Source organism: Lissotriton vulgaris, chromosome 5 (genome assembly GCF_964263255.1).
Source record: "Lissotriton vulgaris chromosome 5, aLisVul1.2, whole genome shotgun sequence".
Classification (NCBI taxonomy): Eukaryota; Metazoa; Chordata; class Amphibia; order Caudata; family Salamandridae; genus Lissotriton; species Lissotriton vulgaris.
Window position 1 is genome coordinate 2,010,869,051 of NC_141693.1, and position 24,779 is coordinate 2,010,893,829.

A 24,779-nucleotide genomic window follows, 5' to 3' on the forward strand; every position below is an offset into this window, starting at 1 on the left:
GCGAGGAAAATCCACCACCCGGCGAGATCTTTCGTCATTCGCGATCGTCAACATCAAGTTAGCGTGTGTGGAAAATAAACCTCCTGGTGAGATTTCTCATTGGGGTGGCGGGGGGGGGGGGGTCAGGTTTCTCATTGCGAGTGGTCGCGTATGCTCGCGACCGCTCACATTGAGAAACTGCCCGTTTGCATTGAGAAAGCTGCCACTCAAGTAAAAATCTACTTGAGCGGCAGAAAGGAAAGCAGCACCGCTTGCGCTGTACATGGTGCAGTTCGCGATGATTGCACAGTGCGGACAAACATCCGGCACTGAAAATCACTGCGAATGGCATATTTCTATCGCACTCTGCCGCTTGTGGAGCCCTGCGAAGTGCGACAGAGTTATTTTTCACTTCGCGGAGTTTCGCGTAGCACAACTCCGCGAACTGTGCCCAGGGTTATTCTCCATCTGAGGCTGTTGCTACTCCATGGCGTGTGTGTAGAAGCTTCAGTGTAGTACAGTGCTGGCACTGGTAGTGACACTGCTTCCACACACACCCACTTTAGGCACTTAAAGGAAGTGGGACAGGAGAAGGTAAAGTAGTTTGCCCACGGTCACACATTTAGCCAAGAAGGGAAGCAGGCATGAGACCCATATCTGCTCAATCACACTCGTCCATCTTGCCAACAGCAATCAATCAATCAATCAATCAATCAATCAATCACAGCATTTATATAGCGCGCTACTCACCCGGAGGGTCTCAAGGCGCTTGGGGAGGGGGGGTCCGCTACTGCTCGAACAGCCAGGTCTTGAGCTGCTTCCTGAAGGCTAGGTGGTCTTGGGTCAGGCGGTAGTGGGTCGGGAGGGAGTTCCACGTCTTGGCGGTGAGGTAGGAGAAGGACCTTCCTCCTGTGGTGGCTCTTCGGATGCGGGGGACGGGGGCGAGGGCATGGTTGGTTGATCGAAGCTGGCGTGTGGGAGTGTAGAAGTTGAGGCGGTTGTTGAGGTATCTTGGGCCTTGGTTGTGTAGGGCTTTGTGTGCGTGAGTGAGGAGTCGGAACGTGATTCTCTTGTTGACCGGGAGCCAGTGCAGGTCTCAGGTGTCCGGAGATGTGGCTGTGACGGGGGATGTCCAGGATGAGTCTTGCTGAGGCGTTCTGGATTCGCTGGAGTCTCTTCTGGAGTCTGGCAGTGGTTCCGGCTTAGAGGGAGTTGCCGTAGTCCAGTCGGCTGGTGACGAGGGCCTGGGTGACCCGTCTTCCTGGTCTCGGTGGGGATCCACCGGAAGATCTTACGTAGCATGAGCAGGATGTTGAAGCATGACGAGGAGACGGCGTTGACTTGTCTGGTCATGGAGAGGGAGGAGTCCAGGATGAAGCCCAGGTTGCGTGCATGGTCTGTTGGTTTGGGTGCGCTGCCCAGGGCAGGGGGCCACCAGGAGTCGTCCCAGGCGGAGGGCGAAGACCCCAGGATGAGGACTTCCGTCTTGTCTGAGTTCAGTTTCAGGCGGCTGTTCTTCATCCACTCGGCTACGTCTTTCATCCCCTCGTGTAGGCTGGCTCTGGCGGGGTCGTTGGTGAGGGAGAGGATCAGCTGGGTGTCGTCGGCGTAAGAGATGATGTTGAGGTTGTGTTGGCGTGCGATGGCCGCAAAGGGGCTCATGTAGACATTGAAGGGGGTGGGGCTGAGCGAGGAGCCTTGAGGAACGCTGCAGATGACTTCGGTGGCTTCTGATCTGAATGGGGGGAGGCGGACTCTCTGTGTCCTTCCGGCGAGGAAGGAGATGATCCATTCTAGTGCCTTCTCTTGGATTCCGACGTTGCTGAGGCGCTGCTTTAGGGTGCGGTGGCAGACAGTGTCGAATGCCGCGGAAAGGTCCAGGAGGATGAGGGCCGCTGTTTCCCCGTTGTCGAGCAGGGCTTGGATGTCATCAGTGGCTGCGATGAGGACGGTCTCGGTGCTGTGGTTGGCCCGGAAGCCGGACTGCGAGTATTCGAGGGATCCATTCGTCTCGAGGAAGGCGGCCAGCTGCTTGTTGACTGTCTTCTCGATGACTTTGGCCGGAAACGGGAGAAGCGAGATGGGGCAGTAGTTTTTGAGTTCGGTGGGGTCCGTTGATGGTTTCTTCAGTAGAGCGCTGAGTTTGGCATGCTTCCAGCTCTCCGGGAAGGTCGCGGTGTCGAAGGAGGTGTTGATGATGTCCCGCAGGTGGGGCACGATGACGGAGTCGGCCTTGTTGAAGACGTGGTGAGGGCAGGGGTCGGTTGGAGATCCGGAGTGGATGGAGTTCATCGTGCGTAGGGTTTCCTCAGTGTTGTTCGTGGTCCAGGCGCGGAGGGTGGTGGTGGGGGGTGCAGGTGCTGTCATGGGGTGCGTTGGCTGTGTGCTGAAGCTGTTGTGTATGTCCGTGATCTTGTTGTGGAAGTAGGAGGTGAGGGAGTTGCAGAGGTCTTGTGATGGGGTGATGTTGTTGTTTCCGGTGCTGGGGCTGGAGAGCTCTTTGACGATGTTGAAGAGTTCCTTGCTGTTGTGGGCGTTGTTGTCCAGTCGTTCCTTGAATGCGGTTTTCTTGGTGGTGTGGATCAGTTGGTGGTGTTTTCGAGTGGCGAGCTTGAGGGTGGTCATGTTGTCTGGTGTTGGGTCTCTGCGCTAGGCTCTCTCGAGGGCTCGGCAGTTCCTCTTGGAGCTCTTGAGTTCGCCGGTGAACCATGGTGCTTTCTTACTGCCGGGTCTGCTGGGCGGGGTCCTCAGTGGGGCGAGGTCATCTGCGCACTTGCTGATCCACTTTGTGAGGTTGTTGGCGGCCTGGCTGGGGTTTGCTGAGCTGGCGGGGGGGTCCTGGCTCAAGGAAGCGGCGAGCTGGTCAGCTGTGATCTTGTTCCATCTTCTGCGTGCAACCTGTTGCTGGTGGTGGTGGATCGTGTTCTTTCTGTAGCGGAAGTGGACGCAGCTGTGGTCCGTCCAGTGGAGTCCGGTGGCGTGGCTGAAGGTGATGTCCTTGCTGAAGGAGAAGACGGGGTCGAGTGTGTGTCCAGCGTAGTGGGTGGGAGTGGTCACCAGCTGCTTGAGACCGAGGGTGGCGAGGTTGTCCAGCAGGGTGGCGGTGTTGCGGTCGTTGTTGTTCTCCAGGTGGAAGTTGAGGTCCCCGAGGAGGATGTAGTCAGTGGAGGGGAGGGCGTGCGGGCTGATGAAGTCGGCAATGTCTTCACTGAATTGTGTGCGTGGTCCCGGGGGTCTGTAGATGAGAGTGCCTCTGAGGGTGGTCTTGGGGTCGGTGTGTATCTGGAAGTGCAGGTGTTCGGAGTTGCTCGTGATGCGGATGGTGTTCCTGTGGATGATGGCGATGCCTCCTCCGGTCTGGTTGCCGCGGTCCCTCCGGATGATCTTGTAACCGTCTGGGATGGCGATGGCGATGTCGGGCGCTGAGGAGGCGTTCATCCAGGTTTCCGTGAGGAAGGCGACGTCTGGTGAAGTTGTGTCGAGGAGGTTCCAGAGCTCGACGGTGTGTCTGTGGACGGAGCGGGTGTTGAGCAGGATGCACTTCAGGTGGTTGCTGCTGGTTCTCGGCTTGGTGGGTGCGGGTGCGGTGCAGGTCCGGATGCAGGAGAACTTGCAGGAGTGGCAGCTGAAGGGTCCGTGGGTGCGCCTCGGGGTGGCTCGGTAGCATCCAGGGATCCGGCCGGTGTTGAGTGCGTTGAGTTCGGTGGCGTCGTAGTTCCGGCGGGTGGGCTGGTGTCTGCGGGGGCCAGGGGTTCGGCGCTGGGCGCGGTCCAGGCGCAGACGGGCTTACCTTTGGCGCGCCTTCGGCGCACAATCGGCGCGCCCGCTGCGCGTCAACTCTGCGCGTACGCACGGTCGCCATTGATGGCGAAGTGGGAGGGAGGGAGGACCAGCTGGGAGGCGGGAGCGGGGAGGGTACAGAAGGAAAAGGGGGCGTGGCCACATGCACAGCGGCGGGAAGCGAGGAGCGGGGCGGGGGGCACAGGGGGCAGAGAGGGAAACGGCACAGAACAAACAATATGGGAAGCAATATGAGAAACAGCCAACAAACAGTATGGGAACAGTACAGAATGAGGCCAAAGAACAAAAACAATGCAGTCAAAATAAAACACAAGCACGCTACTACAGACCATCATTGTCCCATCAGCGGTCCATTCCTGCTCAGGACCCACTGCACGCTTGGACATGGCTGCATGCCTCATGCGTGAACCATCAATGTTGAGCTTAGCATGGATCGCGCAAGCACCCCTGACACATGTAAGCAGCATGCAGCGAGAACTTGCAGCAAGTTGTAAGCGTGGGTCATCGCGAGAGGGCAGAGTGTAAATCGCAGTAAGGTAGCTTTTCGACTGTGTGTAAAGAATATTGCATATTGGAACCAACAATTACATTTCCCTTAAAAATAGTAGAAAATCCACCCCCGCGCTACAGACATTACCATGGCCGCACGGCCCCCATTCCTGGAGGAATAGCAGGGTCAGCATCTGCACATGGTGTGGCTGAAGTTCTTTTCCTCAGGATGACAGTGAGCTGATCCCAGCTCCTCGCTTTTCCCATCAGCTCAGCACCCCCTCTTTGAGGTTGTAAATCTAGACACATGTGCCCCCCTCAGGCCATGGTCGGTAGCTACAATACACAGCAGGACTCTTACCTGGTGTGAGGGTCAGAGGGCAGGTCCAGCACGCTGCCATCCTTCAACCATGTGATTTCTGGTTCCGGAGTCCCCTCGGCCGCGCACTCCAGCGTCACTTCCTGCCTCTCTGTGACACTGCGCTCACTGGGGACCCCCGCGTCGAGGATTCTGGGTGCCACTGAAAGGGAACCAGGTACGTTACCAAAGATAGTATGGATCTATTAAACAGGATCAATGAAATAATAATTCAGATAGAAAGAACATTGGCATAAAGTAGAAAACAGAAAAGTAACAAAAACTGCAGATTATTGAGTAAGCCAATATATTTTTCAGAAATATCAATTAAAAAAAAAGTTCGTTTAATAATAAATACTTTGCGAATACAGTCGACACCCAGTACTGCAACTGATTGAAAACTGTGTCTGGTTCACAATCTATGCCCTCTCTGTGTATCACACTCAAGCTGGTCACCCTCATCCTGTCCTGTGATTTTCAGTTTTTTCAGTTTTTCAAGAGAGGCACTATGTTTGGCGACATTTCTTCTTGGCGCTGCCCTGTCCGCGCTGATTTCCCCTGGTCGAGACATATTGTGAGCTTATCAGACAGCGCGAGACATATTGTGCGCTCATCAGACAGCGCAAGACATATTGTGGGTTTAACAGACAGCGCAAGACATATTGTGACATATTGTGGGCTTATCAGACAGTGCAAGACATATTGTGACATATTGTGGGCTTATCAGACAGCGCGAGACATATTGTGACATAGTGTGGGCTTATCAGACAGTGCAAGACATATTGTGACATATTGTGGGCTTATCAGACAGCGCAAGACATATTGTGACATAGTGTGGGCTTATCAGACAGCGCGAGACATATTGTGGGCTTTTCAGACAGCGCGAGACATATTGTGACATGGTGTGGGCTTATCAGACAGCGCGAGACATATTGTGGATTTATCTGACAGCGCATGGGCTTATCATAGAGCACAAGACTTATTTGATGGCTTTTCACATCCCAGGTTGTCAATCTTCTGATTGTCCCTTCCATGGAGCACAGCCTCTTTACTATCTGTCTACTTGTCTGGCTTCTGTCAACCACTTCTCACTTTTAGGCAGCAAATTTTTTCATTTTCTTTAAACACTTCATAAGAGTGCAGGTTTTTTCTAGCTTTTACCCTTGTGTGCGTTTCTCTCTCCATGTTGCTCTTGCTGCCTATGTGCTTCTCCCCCCACTCGTGTTGCTCTCTCTCATCCTTGTGGTTCCCCAACATTTTCTTTTGCTCTCTTTCACCTGTGAATTTTTCCCTTTGGACCAATGTTCTCTTCCGCACGTTTCTTCTCCCTCTACCCGTCACATTGCTTACCGCCCTCCTGTAACCCGCTCATCTGTTTTTAAAAGCACTTTCGCACAAAGTTTTTAAAAATCACACCCACACGATTTTTTTTAAATTTACTGATCCATCTCGGGCCAATAAAGAAAAAGAAAAAAAAATCCCATGTACTTTTTTAGGTATGCACATGCGTGTTAAACACATTTGCATGCCTACAAAGTGGTGCAGTGGCCACATCATTACACCTTTAAAAAAAGGTTTTCTTTAAGCCATGCTGCATGGCTAAAAACATTGAGAAAGGAAATAGTTCTCATAGGCGAAACCTATTGGCTTTGCCAATGCTTATTTTCTTCCCTTTTCCAGACAGTTAGACTTTTCATGGCACTCCAAAACAGAAAGAAAATACATTACAGTGTCCACTCTAAATGGTCTTTGGTACTTACATAGCAGCTCCGTGTCCATCGGGCCCGTGTGTAAAGTTTACATCAGTGGGGCCAGTGGTGGCTCCGTGTCCATCCGGCCTGTGTGTAAAGTTTACATCAATGGGGCCAGTGGTGGCTCAATGTCCATTGGGCCTGTGTGTAAAGTTTACACCAGCGGGCCAGTGGTGGCTCCGTGTCCATCGGGCCTGTGTATAAAGTTTACGTGAGTGGAGCCAGTGGTGGCTCAGTGTCCATTGGGCCTGTGTGTAAAGTTTACGTCAGTGGGGCCTGTGGTGGCTCTGTGGCCATCGGGCCTGTGTGTAAAGTTTACACCAGCAGGGCCAGTGGTGGCTCTGTGTCCATCGGGCCAGTGGTGGCTCTGTGTCCATTGGGCCTGTGTGTAAAGTTTACATCAGTGGGGCCAGTGGTGGCTCCGTGTCAATCGGGGCCTGTGTGTAAAGTTTGTCTCTGGGGCCAGTGGTGGCTCCATGTCCATCAGGCCTGTGTGCAAAGTTTACGTCGGTGGGGCCAGTGGTGGCTCTGTGTCCATCTGGCCTGTGTTTAAACTTCACATCAGTGGGGCCAGCGGTGGCTCAGTGTCCATCGGGCCTGTGTTTAAACTTTACATCAGTGGGGCCAGCAATGGCTCCGCCGTCAGAAACCTGACAATTTGCCCAACTCTAGATAGAGCGGGCGTGTCCTCAGTTTGACAGACAGGTTGTTCTGCCAGTACCCTGTCTAACAAACATTAATGACCCCTAAAGGCTCCAAGCCCTCAGCGTGCGGATATCAAACAGGCAGCCACGGTGCGCTTCACTAATATTCCACCCTCTAGATCCGTAAGGACCTCCTCAAAGAGCCGTTTCTGAACTACCAACAACCCTTGGTCTTGCACGGAGACTGTAACAGGGTTATCAATTTGTACCAATTGTGAACTAATTCAGTTTAGTGGTCAGGTGCACAGAAGGGGCTGAAAGTTGCAGGTCACATGACCAAGGAGCAGCAATGCTATCATTGGGGTCAGCACAGCTGGGGTCAGATCTGAGAGGGTGGAATCATACTGAGACGCTCTGTGTCACCGTGTCCTAGCAATGACCCAGTGAGTTCAAAAAGCCTCCAGGGCGGGACCTCAAAGTGCAGAGAGAGATGGGGGGGGGCCAAAGTCCCGGTGCCACTGCACCCACGCTGCATCAGGCTCCACTCTGATCACTCAAACCTCTCTCCATGAAAAGGAACAGGACGTTCCTCTGAAGAAGACACACCTTGAACTTCCAGGAGGAACTCCTTCCGGGCTTGGCCCTGTGCGTTGTGTGCGATGCACGTGTAACGTCCGCCATGGGTGGGCTGCAGGCGGCTGATCTGCACAAGGGCCCCCCTGACTGCAACGCCCCGCTCCGGGCGGCTCTCTGTATGGGGAGAGAAAGAACACGCATGGGTTCAACTGAGGGGAGAGCATGGCATGCAGACCTCAGGGCACCCCACTGCACCCCTGGAGGTAACTCACCTAGAGCAGACCCATCCTTTAGCCAGGTGAGGGTGGGTGAGGGATTTCCTGCTGCCTGGCAAGAGAGAGTGATGGGGTGTCCAGCTGTCTGTCTGACTGTTTCCAGAGTTGTGTCCTCGAAGACTGGAGGAACTGAAGGACAAAGCAAGTAAATATTGGTGTCAGACTTCCTTTGATGTGAAGCAAACCAAAGCAGGAACATGCACATTGAATCAATTGACCTGGAGAAAGACTGCAACCTAGTGTCAATCTGTCTCACCACACGACCGTCAAATACGGATCACCCTTTCCATGTGTGCACTCGCAGCAACGGGGAGTGATGTTAAAGTATACGAGGGACGAAAAGTAACAAAATGGTGGAACATCTTACACAAGTGCATTTGGTGCATTTGACTCTTTAAATGAGGGATTAACAGAGCATTAGGGGCTAAATCTCAAAGTTTGTGAGGATCCTGGACACGTGCAGCGTGCTGATGGGTGATGTCTGAGTGACACTGTATTCTGGTGGCAAACACAGACGCTGTTCTGATTGGCACTGTTCAGATGTTCTGGCTCCTTCCTCCCCGCCATTTCTTGTCCCTCATCACTCAGGAACATTTGAGTTCCATGCACAGCCTGTTCTCTGGTTTCCAGCACTTACCTTGGACGCTGAGTGAAAATGTCCGCTCCGCCTCCCCAGCAACATTGGTCGCTTTGCAGACATAGATCCCAGAGTCAGAAACCTGAGGGAGGAGAAAGAGGGTCAGATAGGAAGTTGTCTGGGGACAGATGTGTGAATGAAAACAGCTGCAGAGCTCAGGCTGGCCCAGAATGCACAAGTCCTCTCTTCTAAGCAGACTGCAGCTCACATAGGCCTAAAGATATGCAGGCACTCGCTTCAGTGTAGCGAGCAGAAGCAGCAACAATTCTCAGAGGCCCCACAATGAACATGCTCCCTCTTTCTAACCAGCGATATCACTCGGATAGGCCAGGATATGGGTGTTCAACCAATATAGAGTCACAAACAGTAGCAGCACCACTCCGACTGAACCGTACAAAGAGCATGCCGCTGCTCGAGTTTAGGAAGATGAATCTTTATATGATATATCACAATGGGATACACTGTGTAAAGAGTCCAGAGGTTCCCTTACGAGTGGGTGGGGGGTTGCTCTGGCAATCCCAAATTGCTGTTCTAGGGGGCAGTGTGGGCGAGCAGCCTTAGGCTTATCACAGAGGAGTGCAAGACATCTGCAAATACACACACTGGTCAATAAATATTAGACATGACTCAAGGAGATTCACACCAATTTATAAAAATAGCACGTATCTTTATAGATGTTTAGCACCAGAATTAATTTGTTCAGGAAAGTACGGTTTTTAATGGAAATATAAAAAAAGTAGACATAGTGCACATTTTAGAAGCTAGAGGAGGAAAAGTCAATGCGGCTTTCAGGTACAGCACAGCGACTTACAGGACCAATCTCCAGGAGTTAAGGTGAGTGGTGGGCAAGGTCTAAGGCAGCACCAGCAAAGAGCCACCAGCGACACTAGGCCGGCCGGGTGCAGAGGAGCCAAACAAGTCGGGTGTCCAAAGTTACTTTATGAGGAATCGGGACTGACAGCCCAGTCGGACTGAACCAACAGGGGGGCTCAGGTGTCACAGTGCTTGGGATGTAAGAATGCCTTTGGGCCTCTTCTCCACGACACAAGGGCGATGGGTGAAGAGGTGTCTTTAGGCGTCAGGTTTTCCATTGCGGGAGCACTCGCGATAGAGAGGGGCTTGCATGCAGAGGCTGCAGGTGACGCTGGGCAGTCTATGAGAGGTATCGCCACCACACTGGACTTAGTCTCTGAATTGCTGGAGGACCACGATGACACCATTGGCCCCCTTCATCTCGTACTTGGAGCCATGGGTGCACTGGTTGTTTTAGGCGTCGTGTTTCTGCAGTCACAGAGTCCTTCCAGGAATCTTTGGATGCTTGTAGACTGCAGGGAAGCAGGTCCGCTACTTCTCAGGAGGTCTTGGTGAAGGGCTGCTGGTTGTCTCTGGCATCGGGGACTCCGCAGCAGAAAGACAAGTCGAGATCTGGTGCAACTAGTGGAGGCAGCAGACAGGACGGCATTGTGGTGCCAAGTCAGTTGCTGGATCTTCAGTTCTTGCAGGATCCAACCCTCCACATCTTTCTTCATAGATCAGGTGACTGGCTCTTATTCTCTAGTGCCAGGGACTCCCCTAAATACTGAATTTAGGGGTGTTAGGGGAGTGTAGAATTGTAGCCAAAGGGCTACCTACCCCTGGGGTCACCACGCTCCCTATATGATCACTTCCTGTGGGAAGCGGGCATAACCCTGTCATAAGTTTGCAACCACAAAGAGGGTCATTTCTGAAAAGTTGTACTCACATCAGGTTACGCCACCTTAGGGACGGTACTAGCCTGGGTTGGGCACGCATATCTGACTAGCTAATTTTCTTGGTGGAGAGACAGAATATCGAGTACAAAACATCGAGTTGCACAAATATCGAGTCATTAATATCGTGGGTCAGAAATATCGACAGCAAGAATATCATGGTCAAGAATATCGACTTAAGGTAAGAAATATCGTTCTTAAAAATATCTAAGGGGCCCATTAGGATGGCGGGAAGATGGCCCCCGCTGGGCCGGCGATAGCCACCGCTGACCCGTGGGGGCGATCCGCCCGCACTCCATAGCAGAAAGTCCCCCCGCCATATTAGTATTAGTAAGACCGTCCGCTGTTTTTCCGCCGGTCGACTCCTCGACCGGGCAGAAAAGGGGCATAACATGGTGGCTGTGTCTTCAAGACTCCGCCATCCATATTATGATGATGGCAGAGATCAGCCTCTCCATGGCGCTTTGCCGCCATGGAAAGGCATTCGGTTTCTGCTTTTGGGGCCCGATGAGGGCCCCCAGGGTGTTTGGGGGAGCACATAGGGGGCACCTATGGTGCCCCCCTGCATTTGCATGCACAAGGTGGCAGGACCCGTGCAGGGCCTGTCAAGTTGTGCAAGCAAATGCACGACATGTCTTTTTTAGATTGTGGCGGGTGCTGGTGGATCAATCTTGCTGCCTGATTCTGCACCAGCTGGAGACGCTTAGTCAGGCAGAGTGGTAACCCTAAATAGATCGAATTAGCATAATCCAGGTGGGACAGTACCAAACCTATCACCACCTGTATTAGTGCTGCATGAGTAAGTAAGTGGCGAATCTTCCGGATCTTTCGCAATTGAAAGAAGCAGGTTGAGACCACTGTCCCTATTTGGGTCTTCAGGGATAAATCTCTGTCTATGGTCACCCCAGGCTTTTTACGGAGGTAGAGGGCTTGGGGGGGGGGGGGAAGTTCTGCTGGCCAATAGTGAGGGCCCCAGGAGACCTGGCTACCCTTATCAGCAGCACCTCAGTCTTTCCTGGGTTAAGTTTCAGGTGATTGTAGTCCATCCAATGAAATATGTATGACATGGTTTCCTGAACATTAGTGATTGAATTGAGGGAGTTGTCTATGGTGAATGTGAGCTGTAAATCATCTGCATAGTTGAATGTCGTCACATTCCTGTCTTTTAAGGACTTGATTAAGGGACGGAGGTACAGATTAAACAGGTGAGGGGATAAAGAGGAACCCTGTGGGACCCCGCACGTAGTAGTCAACTTTGGTGCTGTAAAGTTAGCCAGGCGTACTGCTTGGGTGCGGCCCTCTAGAAAGGATTCAATCCAAGCTAGGGCAGGGCCCTGGATACCAACCTGTCTGACACGGTCCCCCAGTATCCTGTGGTCAACCGTGTCAAACGCGGCTGAAGTTGGAATAGTAAATTTAATCTCTCGACTTTCCATAATTTTCCCTAATTTTGCACTCACTGGAGTGGGAATAGTAATTTGTATCCCTCCGCTATCCAATATTTGCTCTACTGTTGAACTCCTAGGATTGGGAATAGTAATTTTTGCACCTCCGTTTTACAACATTTTCCCTACTGTTGCACTCACTGGAGTTGGAATAGTAAATTTAATTCCTCCGCTATCCAACACTTTCCCTACTGTTGCATTCTCTGGAGTGGGAATAGTAATTTTTAGACCCCCCTCCCCCCGCTTTCCAACACTTTGCCTACTGTTGCACACTTTGGAGTGGGAATAGTCATTTTTAGCCCCCCCCCCCTCGCTTTCCAACACTCTCCCTACTGTTGCTATCACTGAAGTGGAAATAGTAATTTTTACCCCTCCGCTATCCAACATTTTCCCTACTGTTGCACTCACTGGAGTTGGAATAGTACATTTAATTCCTTCTCTATCCACTACTTTCCCTACTCTTGCACTCTTTGGAGTTTGAATAGTATTTTTTTCTGCGACACTATCCAACACTTTCCCTACTGTTGGATTCACTGTAGTTAGAATAGTAAATGTTACCCTTCCGCTATCCAACACTTTCCCTGCTGTTGCACTTATTGGGGGTCATAAGGATGGCGGGCGGATTTTGTCCACCCGCCATCCTATTGTGAAATGGGACCGCCCGCCATAAGGGCGGGGGTCCTGTGAGGGCCATTAGGATTAGCCCGCCACAGTGGCAGGTGCATCCCACATTCCTGACATTGTGGCGGGCGGTGCACTCAGCATCGCCCGCCATACTGCCAGGAAGGCATGCCGTGCACTTCCATGCACAACATGGCAGGAACCGTGCTGTGCCTGCCATGTTGTGCATGGAACTGCAGGGGGGTACCATAGGTACCCCCCATGTGCACCCCCCGCCCCCAGAGTCCCTGGGGCCTGCCACGGGACCCCGCAAGCAATTCCCGCCACGGAAAGGCATGTTTACGCCCCCATAGTAATATGGCTGGAGGTGTCTAACAGACACCGCCACCATATTAAACTCTTTTCCGCCTGGTCAACAAGTTAACTGGGTGGAAAAGTGACGGACGGTCTTTCCGTCTACCGTGGTCCCCCCCGCCATAGTAATATGGCGAGGGGAAATGGGTGGTGGGCGGGGACGAATCTCGGGCAGGTCCCCACTGCCATGCGGGCGGTGGCGATCCGCCCGAGATCCTAATGGGCCACATTGTGTTGGGAAGTGTTAGTTTAATTTTTATTAATAGTTTAATGTTTTAATTTATTATAGCATGTTTATTTTTATTTAAATTATTGATGTACATATATATTTAATTTTTATAAAATTTTAAAGTTGAAAAATTGAATAAAGATAATAGTTAATACATTATTTTTAAGGAAACATATGTATACATTTTTATGTTTGTGTGTTTATCTTTTTTTTAATTAGGTTTGTTATATTTAGTTAATATGTATTTTAATTGTAATTTATTTGGTTCAAAATAATATTAGTATCTAATAAATTTAGTACATATTATTTAATTTAATATATATTTTTAAATCAATATTTTTTAAATCAATATTTTTTACCTCGCTATTTTGGAGTCAATATTTTTGTACTTACCTGTTAAGGTATGGGATTCGATATTTTTGCTGTGGATATTTTTTTTATATATTTAGAACATCAGTGTTTGTGACATCGATATTCTATCAGTGAACCAATTTTCCCGCCTGTCCATGTGCCGAAGGGCTCTAGACAAAGGGGGTTAGGCTTATCAGATGCTAGTGTTAAGCATTCATTGTACACACTCAGGCAAAAAATTATTACAGTCATTCAAAGACTGAATTCAAGATCAATTGTTTTGAATACAAAGTTATTACTCTATTATTTTATTTTAAGAACCAAGAGGAACTCAGTTGCTGGTAAGTAACAGTTTCAAGAGTAGTAAGACTTTTCAAATGTAGTACATATTTGTTTACAGAAGCAGTCAAATACTTTACAGAAATCTTAGCAATGCTTTCGCAATGTTAATCAAACAGAAGCAAACTTAGTAAATGTGAAAGATAGACATCATGAACAATAAGAACACACTTCTAATGCACTTCCAGTCATTGATTCATGAACAATCAGAACACACTTCTAATGCACTTCCTGTCATTGATTCATGAACAATCAGAACACACTTCTAATGCACTTCCAGTCGTTGATTCATGAACAATCAGAACACACTTCTAATGCACTTCCTGTCATTGATTCATGAACAATCAGAACACACTTCTAATGCACTTCCTGTCATTGATTCATGATCAATCAGAACACACTTCTAATGCACTTCCTGTCATTGATTCATGAACAATCAGAACACACTTCTAATGCACTTCCAGTCTTTGATTCATGATCAATCAGAACACACTTCTAATGCACTTCCAGTCATTGATTCATGAACAATCAGAACACACTTCTAATGCACTTCCTGTCATTGATTCATGATCAATCAGAACACACTTCTAATGCACTTCCTGTCATTGATTCATGAACAATCAGAACACACTTCTAATGCACTTCCAGTCTTTGATTCATGATCAATCAGAACACACTTCTAATGCACTTCCAGTCATTGATTCAGGAACAATCAGAACACACTTCTAATGCACTTCCAGTCTTTGATTCATGATCAATCAGAACACACTTCTAATGCACTTCCTGTCATTGATTCATGAACAATCAGAACACATATCTAATGCACTTCCAGTCTTTGATTCATGAACAATCAGAACACACTTCTAATGCACTTCCAGTCTTTGATTCATGATCAATCAGAACACACTTCTAATGCACTTCCAGTCATTGATTCAGGAACAATCAGAAAACACTTCTAATGCACTTCCTGTCATTGATTCATGAACAATCAGAACACACTTCTAATGCACTTCCAGTCTTTGATTCATGATCAATCAGAACACACTTCTAATGCACTTCCAGTCATTGATTCAGGAACAATCAGAACACACTTCTAATGCACTTCCTGTCATTGATTCATGAACAATCAGAACACACTTCTAATGTACTTCCAGTCATTTATAACTGACTGCTTTTTTAAGGTGGTTCTAAAATGTGTTGTGGAAATGGATGATGTTACGTTGTTGCCTGATGCGTTTCTACACTTAGCTTAAAATGTTTGAAGTTAAACTGCAGTTTTCTAGATAAATTGATGCTGGCTGTCCAATTAGGATAGTTGGTACTACATACATGTCATGTATGAATTAATACATAGATAACTCTCACCTGGGCATTTGCGATCTCAAGTCTTTGCTGCTTTGCAGAGGTTGGTAACTGGTGTCCATCCTTGTGCCATGTTATTAAAGGCTCCGGCACGGCATTGGACTCGCATTGCAGGACGATGGCTTGTCCTAGACCAATGACTAGCACTTCCTGCCGCTCTCCAGGTGGACGCGCGATGTGTGGTGGAACTTGAGGGAACAAGACAGGCAGGCATCAGCGACTACGCTCATGAATCTAACATGAAACACGCAGATCCAGAAAAGAATAAGGTTTTTGCCCAGTACTTTACGATTGATATTTGCCCAGTACTTTACGATAGATATTTGCCCAGTACTTTAGGATTGACCATACTCTTAACCCAAAACACATTCTGAAAGTGTTGGTGTTTTTAAACTCTGCTGTCCCTCAGCTTTTCAGAACATTGGAGTATGCCTGTTGCCTAATATTGAGGAAGCTGAAAGCTACTTTCTTCTTGTTGGGTTTTGAAAAGCAGAAAAAAACTGAATATGAAGGAGTCTGGGGACTTTGTGATGAAGAGCATTTTTTCTTTTGAAGGGCATTGGTTAAATGAAAATGATATAATTTCAGCAAAACTATATCCTGTCTGTTACATGAGCACTGCAAATAATATTATCCTAATTAAGAGAGAACAACAAAGCACACATTAAAAATCAGTACACTCAGATTTTTTAAGTATCTCGGAAGCTGAGCTGCACGAGCTCTGTAACTACATTTACCATGGCTACAAAAGATTAACAAGAACAAGTTACAAATCAAACAGTTATGCAGCCTGTGACATGAATTCCAGAAATTCTAATAGACAATATTCTCACATAATTTACTTCTGCTGAGGTGCTTTCTGCAGTTCAACAACTGAGTACTTCATGACATGCAGATGATCCAATGCAAAGGCATAAACCTCTTCTCTGTGCTCACCCACTCTGCATATCCTGTCTCATAATGGCCACTTGCTCTCTCCCTGGGTCATTAAATCTGTATTTCCTGCCACTTGCAGCTTTGTTGGTCTTAATTCCTCTGCCTGTCGAGCACTGAGACGCCCTCTGAGGCAGGGTCTATGCTGAATAAGACTGCAGTTTAAGTACATACATCAATGACGGACACAAGATTCAGAAAGTGCTACCAGAGGATGTGATATCTGTGAATGAAGTCATGGACAATATTCTGGCAAAGAAGGAGAGTTTTATCAGAACTTTATAGAGGATCAACTTTCGGTGTGTGACATACCAACACGCAATTGAACTTCCGTGAGTCAACACCCTGCACGAGCTCAAACACACCACTTACCAAGCACCTGCAGGTGGACCAGCTTCACATCGGTCCCTGCTGCGTTGCTCGCCTCACACTTGTATGTCCCTTCGTTGGAGAGTCGCAGCTCTGGGATCTGCAGGATTTGGCCACCTGGAAGAACCAACAGCATTAGCGCTCTCTCCAGCTTATGTAGTTGTCTCTGACGTCGATCAGAAGCACCGACCATCTCTACCAGGGATAGAAATGGACTGTCTGTCTGTATGTGGATATTCTAAAAAAATATTAGAAAGCTAAATGACACCATCATGATAAAACCTCTAAAGATAAAAGCTTACAATAAGGTAAGGAATCTTATAGAACATTAGTAATTATGTTAAATCAGTATCATTGATCACATATATGTCAGTGTTGATCTCTCCATTTGTCTGTTTCCAGCCTTAAAAAAAAAAGCGACAGGGTCGCCAAAGTTTACTGTCTCTAAACATTCATCTATGTATAATGAATATACTGTGTAACTATATTTGGATCACTTTGAATATTTTGTTGGTGTTAAAATGAGATGAACATAACATAGTATCATTGTGTGGTGACTTACGTGCAACAGATGTGTTCCTAATAATAAACCAAAAGAAAAGAAATTGCATTCTGGGTGCCTGTTACATTTAGGGCCACATGGACAAAGCTTTTGGGTTCGCAAATGGCCCGATTCACAGAATCGGCTGTTTGCGACCGCAAAGAAGCCCTTTCCGATGTACAAAATGCATTTTGCGATTCAGTAACTTATTACCTGTCGCAGTAGTAGGTTTGAATGTTTTGCGACCCAAATGCGGTCTCAAAACATTTGCAATTTATCACCTGTTTCAAATTGGTGGTAACCCATTTGCAAATGGAAACGGGTCCCCAAGGTACACATTCCCCTTTGTGACTGTATGTGAAACTGTTTTCTAAGAGCAGGTAGTGGTCCCAATGACCGCTGCCTGCTCTTAAAAGATATAAAGAAAACCTTTCATTTTCCTTTTTGTTTTACAGAAAAAAAGATTGCTTTACTTAAAAGCAATCACAGACATGGTGATCTGCTGACCTCAGCAGGCCATCAGCCCTGTGGTTTTTGTGATTCATAATGAGCCGCAAATTGCGATCTACCTCATTAATATTCATGAGGTAAGTCATTTGCGACCCACTGGGAATCGTAGAAAGTGTTCAACACACTTTCGTACACTTTCGTACATGAAGTTTTGCAATTTCCTAACTGCAAATCGCAAGGATTCGCAACTAGGGAATCGCAAAACAGTTTCTTAGTACATCTGGCCCCAAGTTTTTATATATTTGGATGAGTAGTTGTATGGTTGGATGACTCAGATAGTGCATCTGTGTAGGTGAGTATGTTGTCATGGCTGTTTGCCATTCTGTAAGCTGTGTATTAACCGTTCAAAGAGACCCATACGCACCAGGCAGGATAAGCACCTCCTCACTGGACAGCAGCACATGCCCATCCTTGTACCACGTAATTTCCGGCGCAGGATGTGACCGCACATCACACATCAGGTTAACAGTGATTCCCAGGACGCCTGTGATAGTCTCCGGATTCACACCCACAATCTCTGGAGGAACTGCAAACCGCATAAAAAAATGTTACATAATTTCAGCATTATTTAACTCCATTTTTAAGTCATTGCAGGGCATGAGAGATATTGTGAGGAGGGGAATTCAGTACTGCGTGAAGCCACGCCCCTTTTTTCTATTGGCAGGCCTCTGGAAACGGAGGCCTGCCATTGGAAAAAGCTCCTGTTTAGCAGATTTGTCTGCTCTGGATACCGCCTCTTGAGGACTCCATGACCTGCCTTACAGTAGCAGGGCAATATTTTCAGAAATATTGCCTTGGCAACCATGAGGCAGGTCAGGGAGTCCTGGAGGGGCGGGATTCAGTATCCTGTTTCCGCCCCCGTTAGTGCCGTCATTCCTGCATGTTCCTCGGGTGAAGGAGGTAGGGGAGAGGCGGTGCTGGTTTTATGACGGCCTCAGTTGGGGGTTTATTATTTATAATTCCGTTATTTTGTAATTTTACCTGGCGTGCACGAGGAAGAGGCGTCGCCCTAGCTGTTGGCACCGGTGAATAATAAACCACGCCCTGCTGCTGAGGAGAACGCTTTTTTTCCATAATACTCTGCCTGTCTCTCGTTTTCAGAGAATGAGTAACCCCTCTGTAGGTCAACAGCTTCTGTTGATGCCAGCTAAATGAGCAACAAATCGAATGTAACTTGTGCAAGACTGCACTAGGATCTGAAGAGGGACCGAAGTCGATTTGTGAGAATGTTGAATTCAGTCTCATTATTGACACGTTGTGATAGTTACATTTTTTGGTGCAAGTAATTGTACCTACGATGTCTGCTTTATTAGAAGTCGTGCCCAGGTTCACAAAGGCAGAGTCCCCCTCATACACTAACACTATGACCAAAAGCGAAGAAAAACAGAAAAGAAATCTGGCCGTGGCGTAACGCAGAAGGATACCCCGCCCCCCATCACCATTAACCCCCCACCCCAAAGAATGTGGCCGAGGCCCATGAGTCTACCACATCTCACGTGGGCTCCCCTGAAGGGTGGGGGCCCCTACGCCGCACTGACTACAGGCGCCTGTGATAAGCTGCTTATGCCACTAGAAACTGGGCCCACAGAAACCTGATGTTACTGGCATCTGGCTCGAGACTGTCTCCAAATGGGAAATGAGTGGACACAATTGAAAGAAGACAGATGTGAGACAGCTACAGAGTTCTGACTGACTGCGCGTTCCTCGCAGCGGGGGAGGGGTGTCGGGCATCCCGGGTACTCTATTATTCCATTATGTGGGCCAAAACGTTAATGTTTATATTTTTAGGAGCACTGTGTTTTATTTACGGTAGAAACACCCTCTCCCCTAGTTGTTTAATATGAAAATATTTTTCTGAAGCAGGAAATGAGCTGAGAACGTTACATTTCTATACTGCTGGCAAACTGGCTCAATTTTTTTATTTTGAGAGGGAGAGTACCTGCACCTTTCAAGAAAAACGTAATAATTTTCATTGGAGCGTACCGGCACTTCTCAGAAGCAAGCAGGTAATCTGGTGCAGAGTACCTGCACTTCTATTTTTCCATTTCAGGCACAGCTTGTTCTACAAGGACTGTGAACTTCAGTCAATGAAAAATGACCACTTCATAACCGTTTTGTACAACAGAGATCTGACAGAGAGAGGGACGCCATAGAAGCAGCTGCCCAGGAGCACACAAGAAGGCAGCAATGCATACATGACTAACTCATGGTTGTGAATCACTTCATCTCACCCATCGCACAGCCTCGCAATGTAGGCAGCGTACTCATACATATGGCGATTGGAAACTGCCCTTTCATAGGATTCCAAAGTTCCAATCAAAGACCTAGGTTTTAATAAGATAGCTCAGTGGGTTGAACTACCTTCAGGCCACCAGCTTCCTCTCTAGCACTCCCACTCAGCCTATTGTCCTTCTGATGTCAGCATGGCAGCCACATTTCCCAGGTCATTGAGTGACTAGTGACACCAGGCCCTTTCTGGTTGAGACGGACGACCAGACTACCACCACCACACTCACCACCACCACCCAACCCACCACTACCACCATCGCCACCCTACCCACCACCACCACCACCCTACCCATCACTGCTATGCACTACCACCCCCCTACCAACCACCACCCTACCCAACACTGCCCTACCCACCACCACCCTACCCACCGCCACCCTACCCACCGCGACCCTACTCACCACCCCCACCCACCGCCGCCACCCTACCCACCACCACCCCCACCACCCTACCCACTACCATCACCCTACCCCATCACCCTACCCAACACCCACCATCACCCTACCCACCACAACCCTACCCACCACCATCGCCACTACCACCCTACCCACCCCTACCACACCCACTACCACCACCCTACCCACCGCTACCACCACCACACTCACACCCACACCGACCACCCTACCCACCACAACCACCCTACCCACCACCACCACCCTACCCACCATCACCCTACCCACCACAACCCTACCCACCACTACCACCATCACCACCCTACCCACCACCACCACCCTACCCACCACTACCATCATCACCACCCTACCCACCACCACCACCCTACCAACCACCACCCTACCCAACACTGCCCTACCCACCACCGCCCTACCCACCACCACCCTACCCACCACCACCCTACCCACCGCCACCGCCACCCTACTCACCACCCCCACCCCTACCGACCACCGCCACCCTACCCACCACCACCACCCTACCCATCACTGCTATGCACTACCACCACCCTACCAACCACCACCCTACCCAACACTGCCCTACCCACCACCGCCCAACCCACCGCCACCCTACCCACCGCCACCCTACCCACCACCCACCACCCTGCCCACCACCTCCACCCTACCAACCACCCCTACCCACCGCCACCCTACCCACAACCACCCTCACCCCTACCCACCACCGCCACCCTACCCACCACCACCATCACCCTACCCACCATCACTCTACTCACCACCACACCCACTGCCACCAGTAGGTGGTGGATAAGGAGTAGTAGGTTGTGGAGTAGGAATAGTAGGAGTAGTAGGAGTAGGTGGAGTAGGAGGAGTAGGTGATGGAGTAAGAGTGGTAGTAGGAGTGGTAGTAGGTGGTGGAGTAGGAGTAGTAGGAGTGGGTGGTATAGTAGGTGGTGAAGTATGAGGAGTAGGTGGAGTAGGTGGTAGTGAAGTAGGTGGTGGAGTAGGAGTAGTAGGTGGCATAGTAGGTCATGTAGTAGGAGGAGTGGGAGTAGCAGGTGGTGGAGTAGGAGTAGTAGGTGGTGGAGTAGGAGTAGTAGTAGTAGGTGGTGGAGTAGTAGGAATAGTAGGTGGTGGAGTAGGAGTAGAAGGTGGTGGAGTAGGAGTAGTAATTAGCATTTCTTACAACGCCCTTGGACTATACCATTTCTTGCTGAAAGGCAATATTTTTCGCCATGTGTTCCCATACCTGGAGTGTCACGCAGTTTCGTGCTTACTTACCCTATATGTTAAACAAGCATTTGCAATGCAATAGGTCTTGCAGATACGCAAGTTTGAGCTATTGGTATTGTAAATGTATATGCTTTTTATTTATATATTTAAAACCAAACCCAAAATAAAAGCCATAGCCATTTACAATACTACCCTAATTCCCCTACCTTTTATCTGCATATCTTCCCCTTCATTCTAATCTAAATACTCCCTCAGTACAACACATCGTACTCACAAACATATACAATATATACTGCCCTCTACCAAACAGATATAGTTTACGGTTAGACACAATAAGTCTGTATATATCACATTAGGCCATTTAGTACTATCTTTTTACTTTTTTTAAAATTACAAATCATTTTCATTATGTTTTACAAAATAAAAACATAAAAACAACACACAAAAAACAATGTCATTTACAATATCAATAGCTCTAAATAATGTCCCTGCGAGACCTATTGCATTTTTAATGCTTGTTGTTACAATGTATTAAAGCTGAAGGCACATGACTCCCATAGACTCACCTGACACCGTGACCATGAACAGCTTCTCTACAGAGCCCGCTGCGTTCTCTGCCACACATACGTAAGTGTCCGCGTCCGTCAGCTCAACGCCGAGGATCTACAAAGAAAGAACACAGTTCAGCTGCTAGAGGGGAATCAGAACTCGTCACCGAACCAGCCCCAGGTGAAAGGAACCAGACATCGGGCCCAGAACAAAGACTGTTTAAGGCACAAGCAAAGTGGGTAACTGCCCAGCTTCCAAGGCCTCCTGGGCAAGTGCATTTTCTCCTAATGTGACTTTTGTTTATCCTATTTCTCTGTCTAAACCTCTCTTCCTGTCTGGCTACTATCACCTCTAACTCTGTCTCTCTACTCTGTGTCAATTTGATAATTTTTGGGGTACAGAGAGCAAACATATTTCAACAGGTTTTGTGTAACTCTGTTAATGTTTAACATATCATCTAGTATCGTTTGACATCATTCAGGCTTGAATTAGCAGGAAATAAGTAATAGAATTCAAATTTGTTCCATGCACGGGCCCACAGATATGTCTTGCCTGGGGGCCCCAAAATATTTGAAATGACACTGACCCAGAGGTTCAAAGGTAGTACCAGTACAGACATTGGAGTACAAAGATTTACAATAGTGTGTGATGGACACAAGGATGCACACAGGATGCGCGAGGACAAACAAAGGCATGCATTCTGGAGGGCCTGGTACTCTCCGTACAGAGTGCAGAGATGCAGCAGGAAGTCAAAATGAAAGAGAACTCTCCTGGCACAGGAAGAGGCACAGGGTGGAAGCAGCAGCAGGAATAGTAGCTTTTATAGAGTGCTTCTCATCCCCCTGTGAGGTGCAGAAGTGCATTATCGAGGTGGGTAGAACGTTACCCCATTGGGGGATGCCGGGTTGGCAGCGGGTTGTGTTTGCGATGAGCCTCTCAGGGAAAGTGTTTTGATGCTGTGCACTGGTGACCAGAGAGGTGCTCTTATCTTGTCTTGGGGCGCAGCCCCTAGAAGTGTGTTGGAGGCGTAAGTGTGTGACATAGACACCCCCAGGCTATGATTATACATTAGCTGCCTATTTACAATGTCTTAAGCTAAACTCCAGACAGGACACATTATTGCCATAATGAGATGTTCTGAGGGCGCGGCACCATTGAAAGGGGGTACACAGCCATCTGAGTGCAAATGCCAATCCCTCCCCCAAAGCGTCCAGGTAGAGATAGATTTATAATAGATGAAACAGACATACCTGAAGGTGTCGGCCCTCCTCCAGGACATGGTGTCTTTCTGTGTCTACAATGGGTACACTGTTCCGGAACCAAGAGATCTCGGGGGACGGTGTCCCAGTAGCCTCACACTTCAGGAGAGCAGTGCCATTGGCAATCGCGGCCACCTCTTCTATCACCTCGTGCACGTCACTCTGAAACGATGGAGGGCCTGCAAAGAAAAAAGAGAGGCAACAAAGTGCGGTCATTAATGGTCAAAGACCCCATAAGAACATTGAGACTTCACTCAGAAACCCCTTTAGCTCCAGGGACAAGAAGTCAAATGACTGTAACTTTTGAGCTTGTGGGGTGAAGACTGGATATTGTTTTTATCACAGCGCAGGTCCTGAAATAAGGCAAAACCAACTGGTCTGTATGTAAAAATCCCTGGTGCCCAAAATGTCTGACACCAGAGATGAAACCTCTTGTGTGCAGACGCCTTTGTTTTGTTACAAAAGTTATTCCTAACTCCAACTCACAGAGCATAGTTACGCTCTTTGAAACAAGTCAGCTTGTGAAACAGGACCGTTTTGGAAAAGAACAAACTGTTTTGCAGCGTGAATCTTTCTGGATTCACTATGCTGTGCATTATCTCAGTGTCTCCTCACCCGAAGAACCAATTTAGTTCTGTATTGTGTGCAATACACCCAATATAAACATAATATTAAAATTCATAAATACATGAATCTGCCCTGGGATAAATTTGATATTTTGCAACAGAGTTACCAAGAATTGCTTGATGACTCAGCAGTGATCTACATTAGCCTGGAGCCACTCTGGCTTGATGACTGAGCAGTGATCTACATCAGCCTAGATCCAGTCTTCCATAATGACTCAGCAGTGATCTACATCAGCCCCGAGCCACTTTTGCTTGATGACTCAGCAGTGATCTACATTAGACTGGAGCCACTCTTGCTTGAGGACTCAGAAGTGATCTCCATCAGCCTAGAGCCACTCTTGCATGATGACTCAGCAGTGATCTACATCAGCCTAGAGCCACTCTTGTTTGATGACTCAGCAGTAATCTACATCAGCCCGAGCCACTCTTGCTTGATGACTCAGCAGTGATCTACATCAGTCTAGATCGGGTCTTCCCTGATGACTCAGCAGTAATCTACATCAGCCCCGAGCCACTCTTGCTTGATGACTCAGCAGTGATCTACATCGGCCTAGAGCCAGTCTACCATGATGACTCAGCAGTGATCTACATTAGACTGGAGCCACTCTTGCTTGAGGACTCAGAAGTGATCTCCATCAGCCTAGAGCCACTCTTGCATGATGACTCAGCAGTGATCTACATCAGCCTAGAGCCACTCTTGCTCGATGACTCAGCAGTGATCTACATCAGCCTAGAGCCAGTCTTGCCTGATGACTCAGCAGTAATCTACCTTTTCCTAGACCCACTCTTGCTTGATGACTCAGCAGTAATCTACTTTATCCTAGACCCACTCTTGCTTGATGACTCAGCAGTAATCTACCTTTTCCTAGACCCACTCTTGCTTGATGACTCATCAGTGATCTACATTATCCTAGAGACACTCTTGCTTGATGACTCAGCAGCGATCTACATCAGCCTAGAGCCACTCTTGCATGATGACTCAGCAGTGATCTACATTAGCCTAGACCCACTCTTGCTTGATGACTCATCAGTGATCTACATCAGTCTAGAGCCACTCTTGCATGATGACTCAGCAGTGATCTACATCAGCCTAGACCATAGGTACT

The 24,779-nt window shown here is 48.4% G+C and overlaps 1 protein-coding gene across 1 annotated transcript in view; it reads right to left on the reverse strand.

Moving 5' to 3' along the window:
• Positions 1–24,779, reverse strand: part of HMCN2 (hemicentin 2) — a 563,480-nt gene that overhangs the window by 106,136 nt on the left and 432,565 nt on the right. The window contains exons 56-64 of the mRNA XM_086924818.1: positions 23,039–23,226; positions 21,806–21,902; positions 17,677–17,838; positions 16,265–16,378; positions 14,963–15,147; positions 8,511–8,592; positions 7,871–8,002; positions 7,629–7,772; positions 4,631–4,790 (exon numbers count right to left, since the gene is read on the reverse strand). Coding sequence (XP_086780944.1) covers positions 4,631–4,790; positions 7,629–7,772; positions 7,871–8,002; positions 8,511–8,592; positions 14,963–15,147; positions 16,265–16,378; positions 17,677–17,838; positions 21,806–21,902; positions 23,039–23,226 — 1,264 coding nt within the window. The remainder of the gene's footprint in view (positions 1–4,630; positions 4,791–7,628; positions 7,773–7,870; positions 8,003–8,510; positions 8,593–14,962; positions 15,148–16,264; positions 16,379–17,676; positions 17,839–21,805; positions 21,903–23,038; positions 23,227–24,779) is intronic.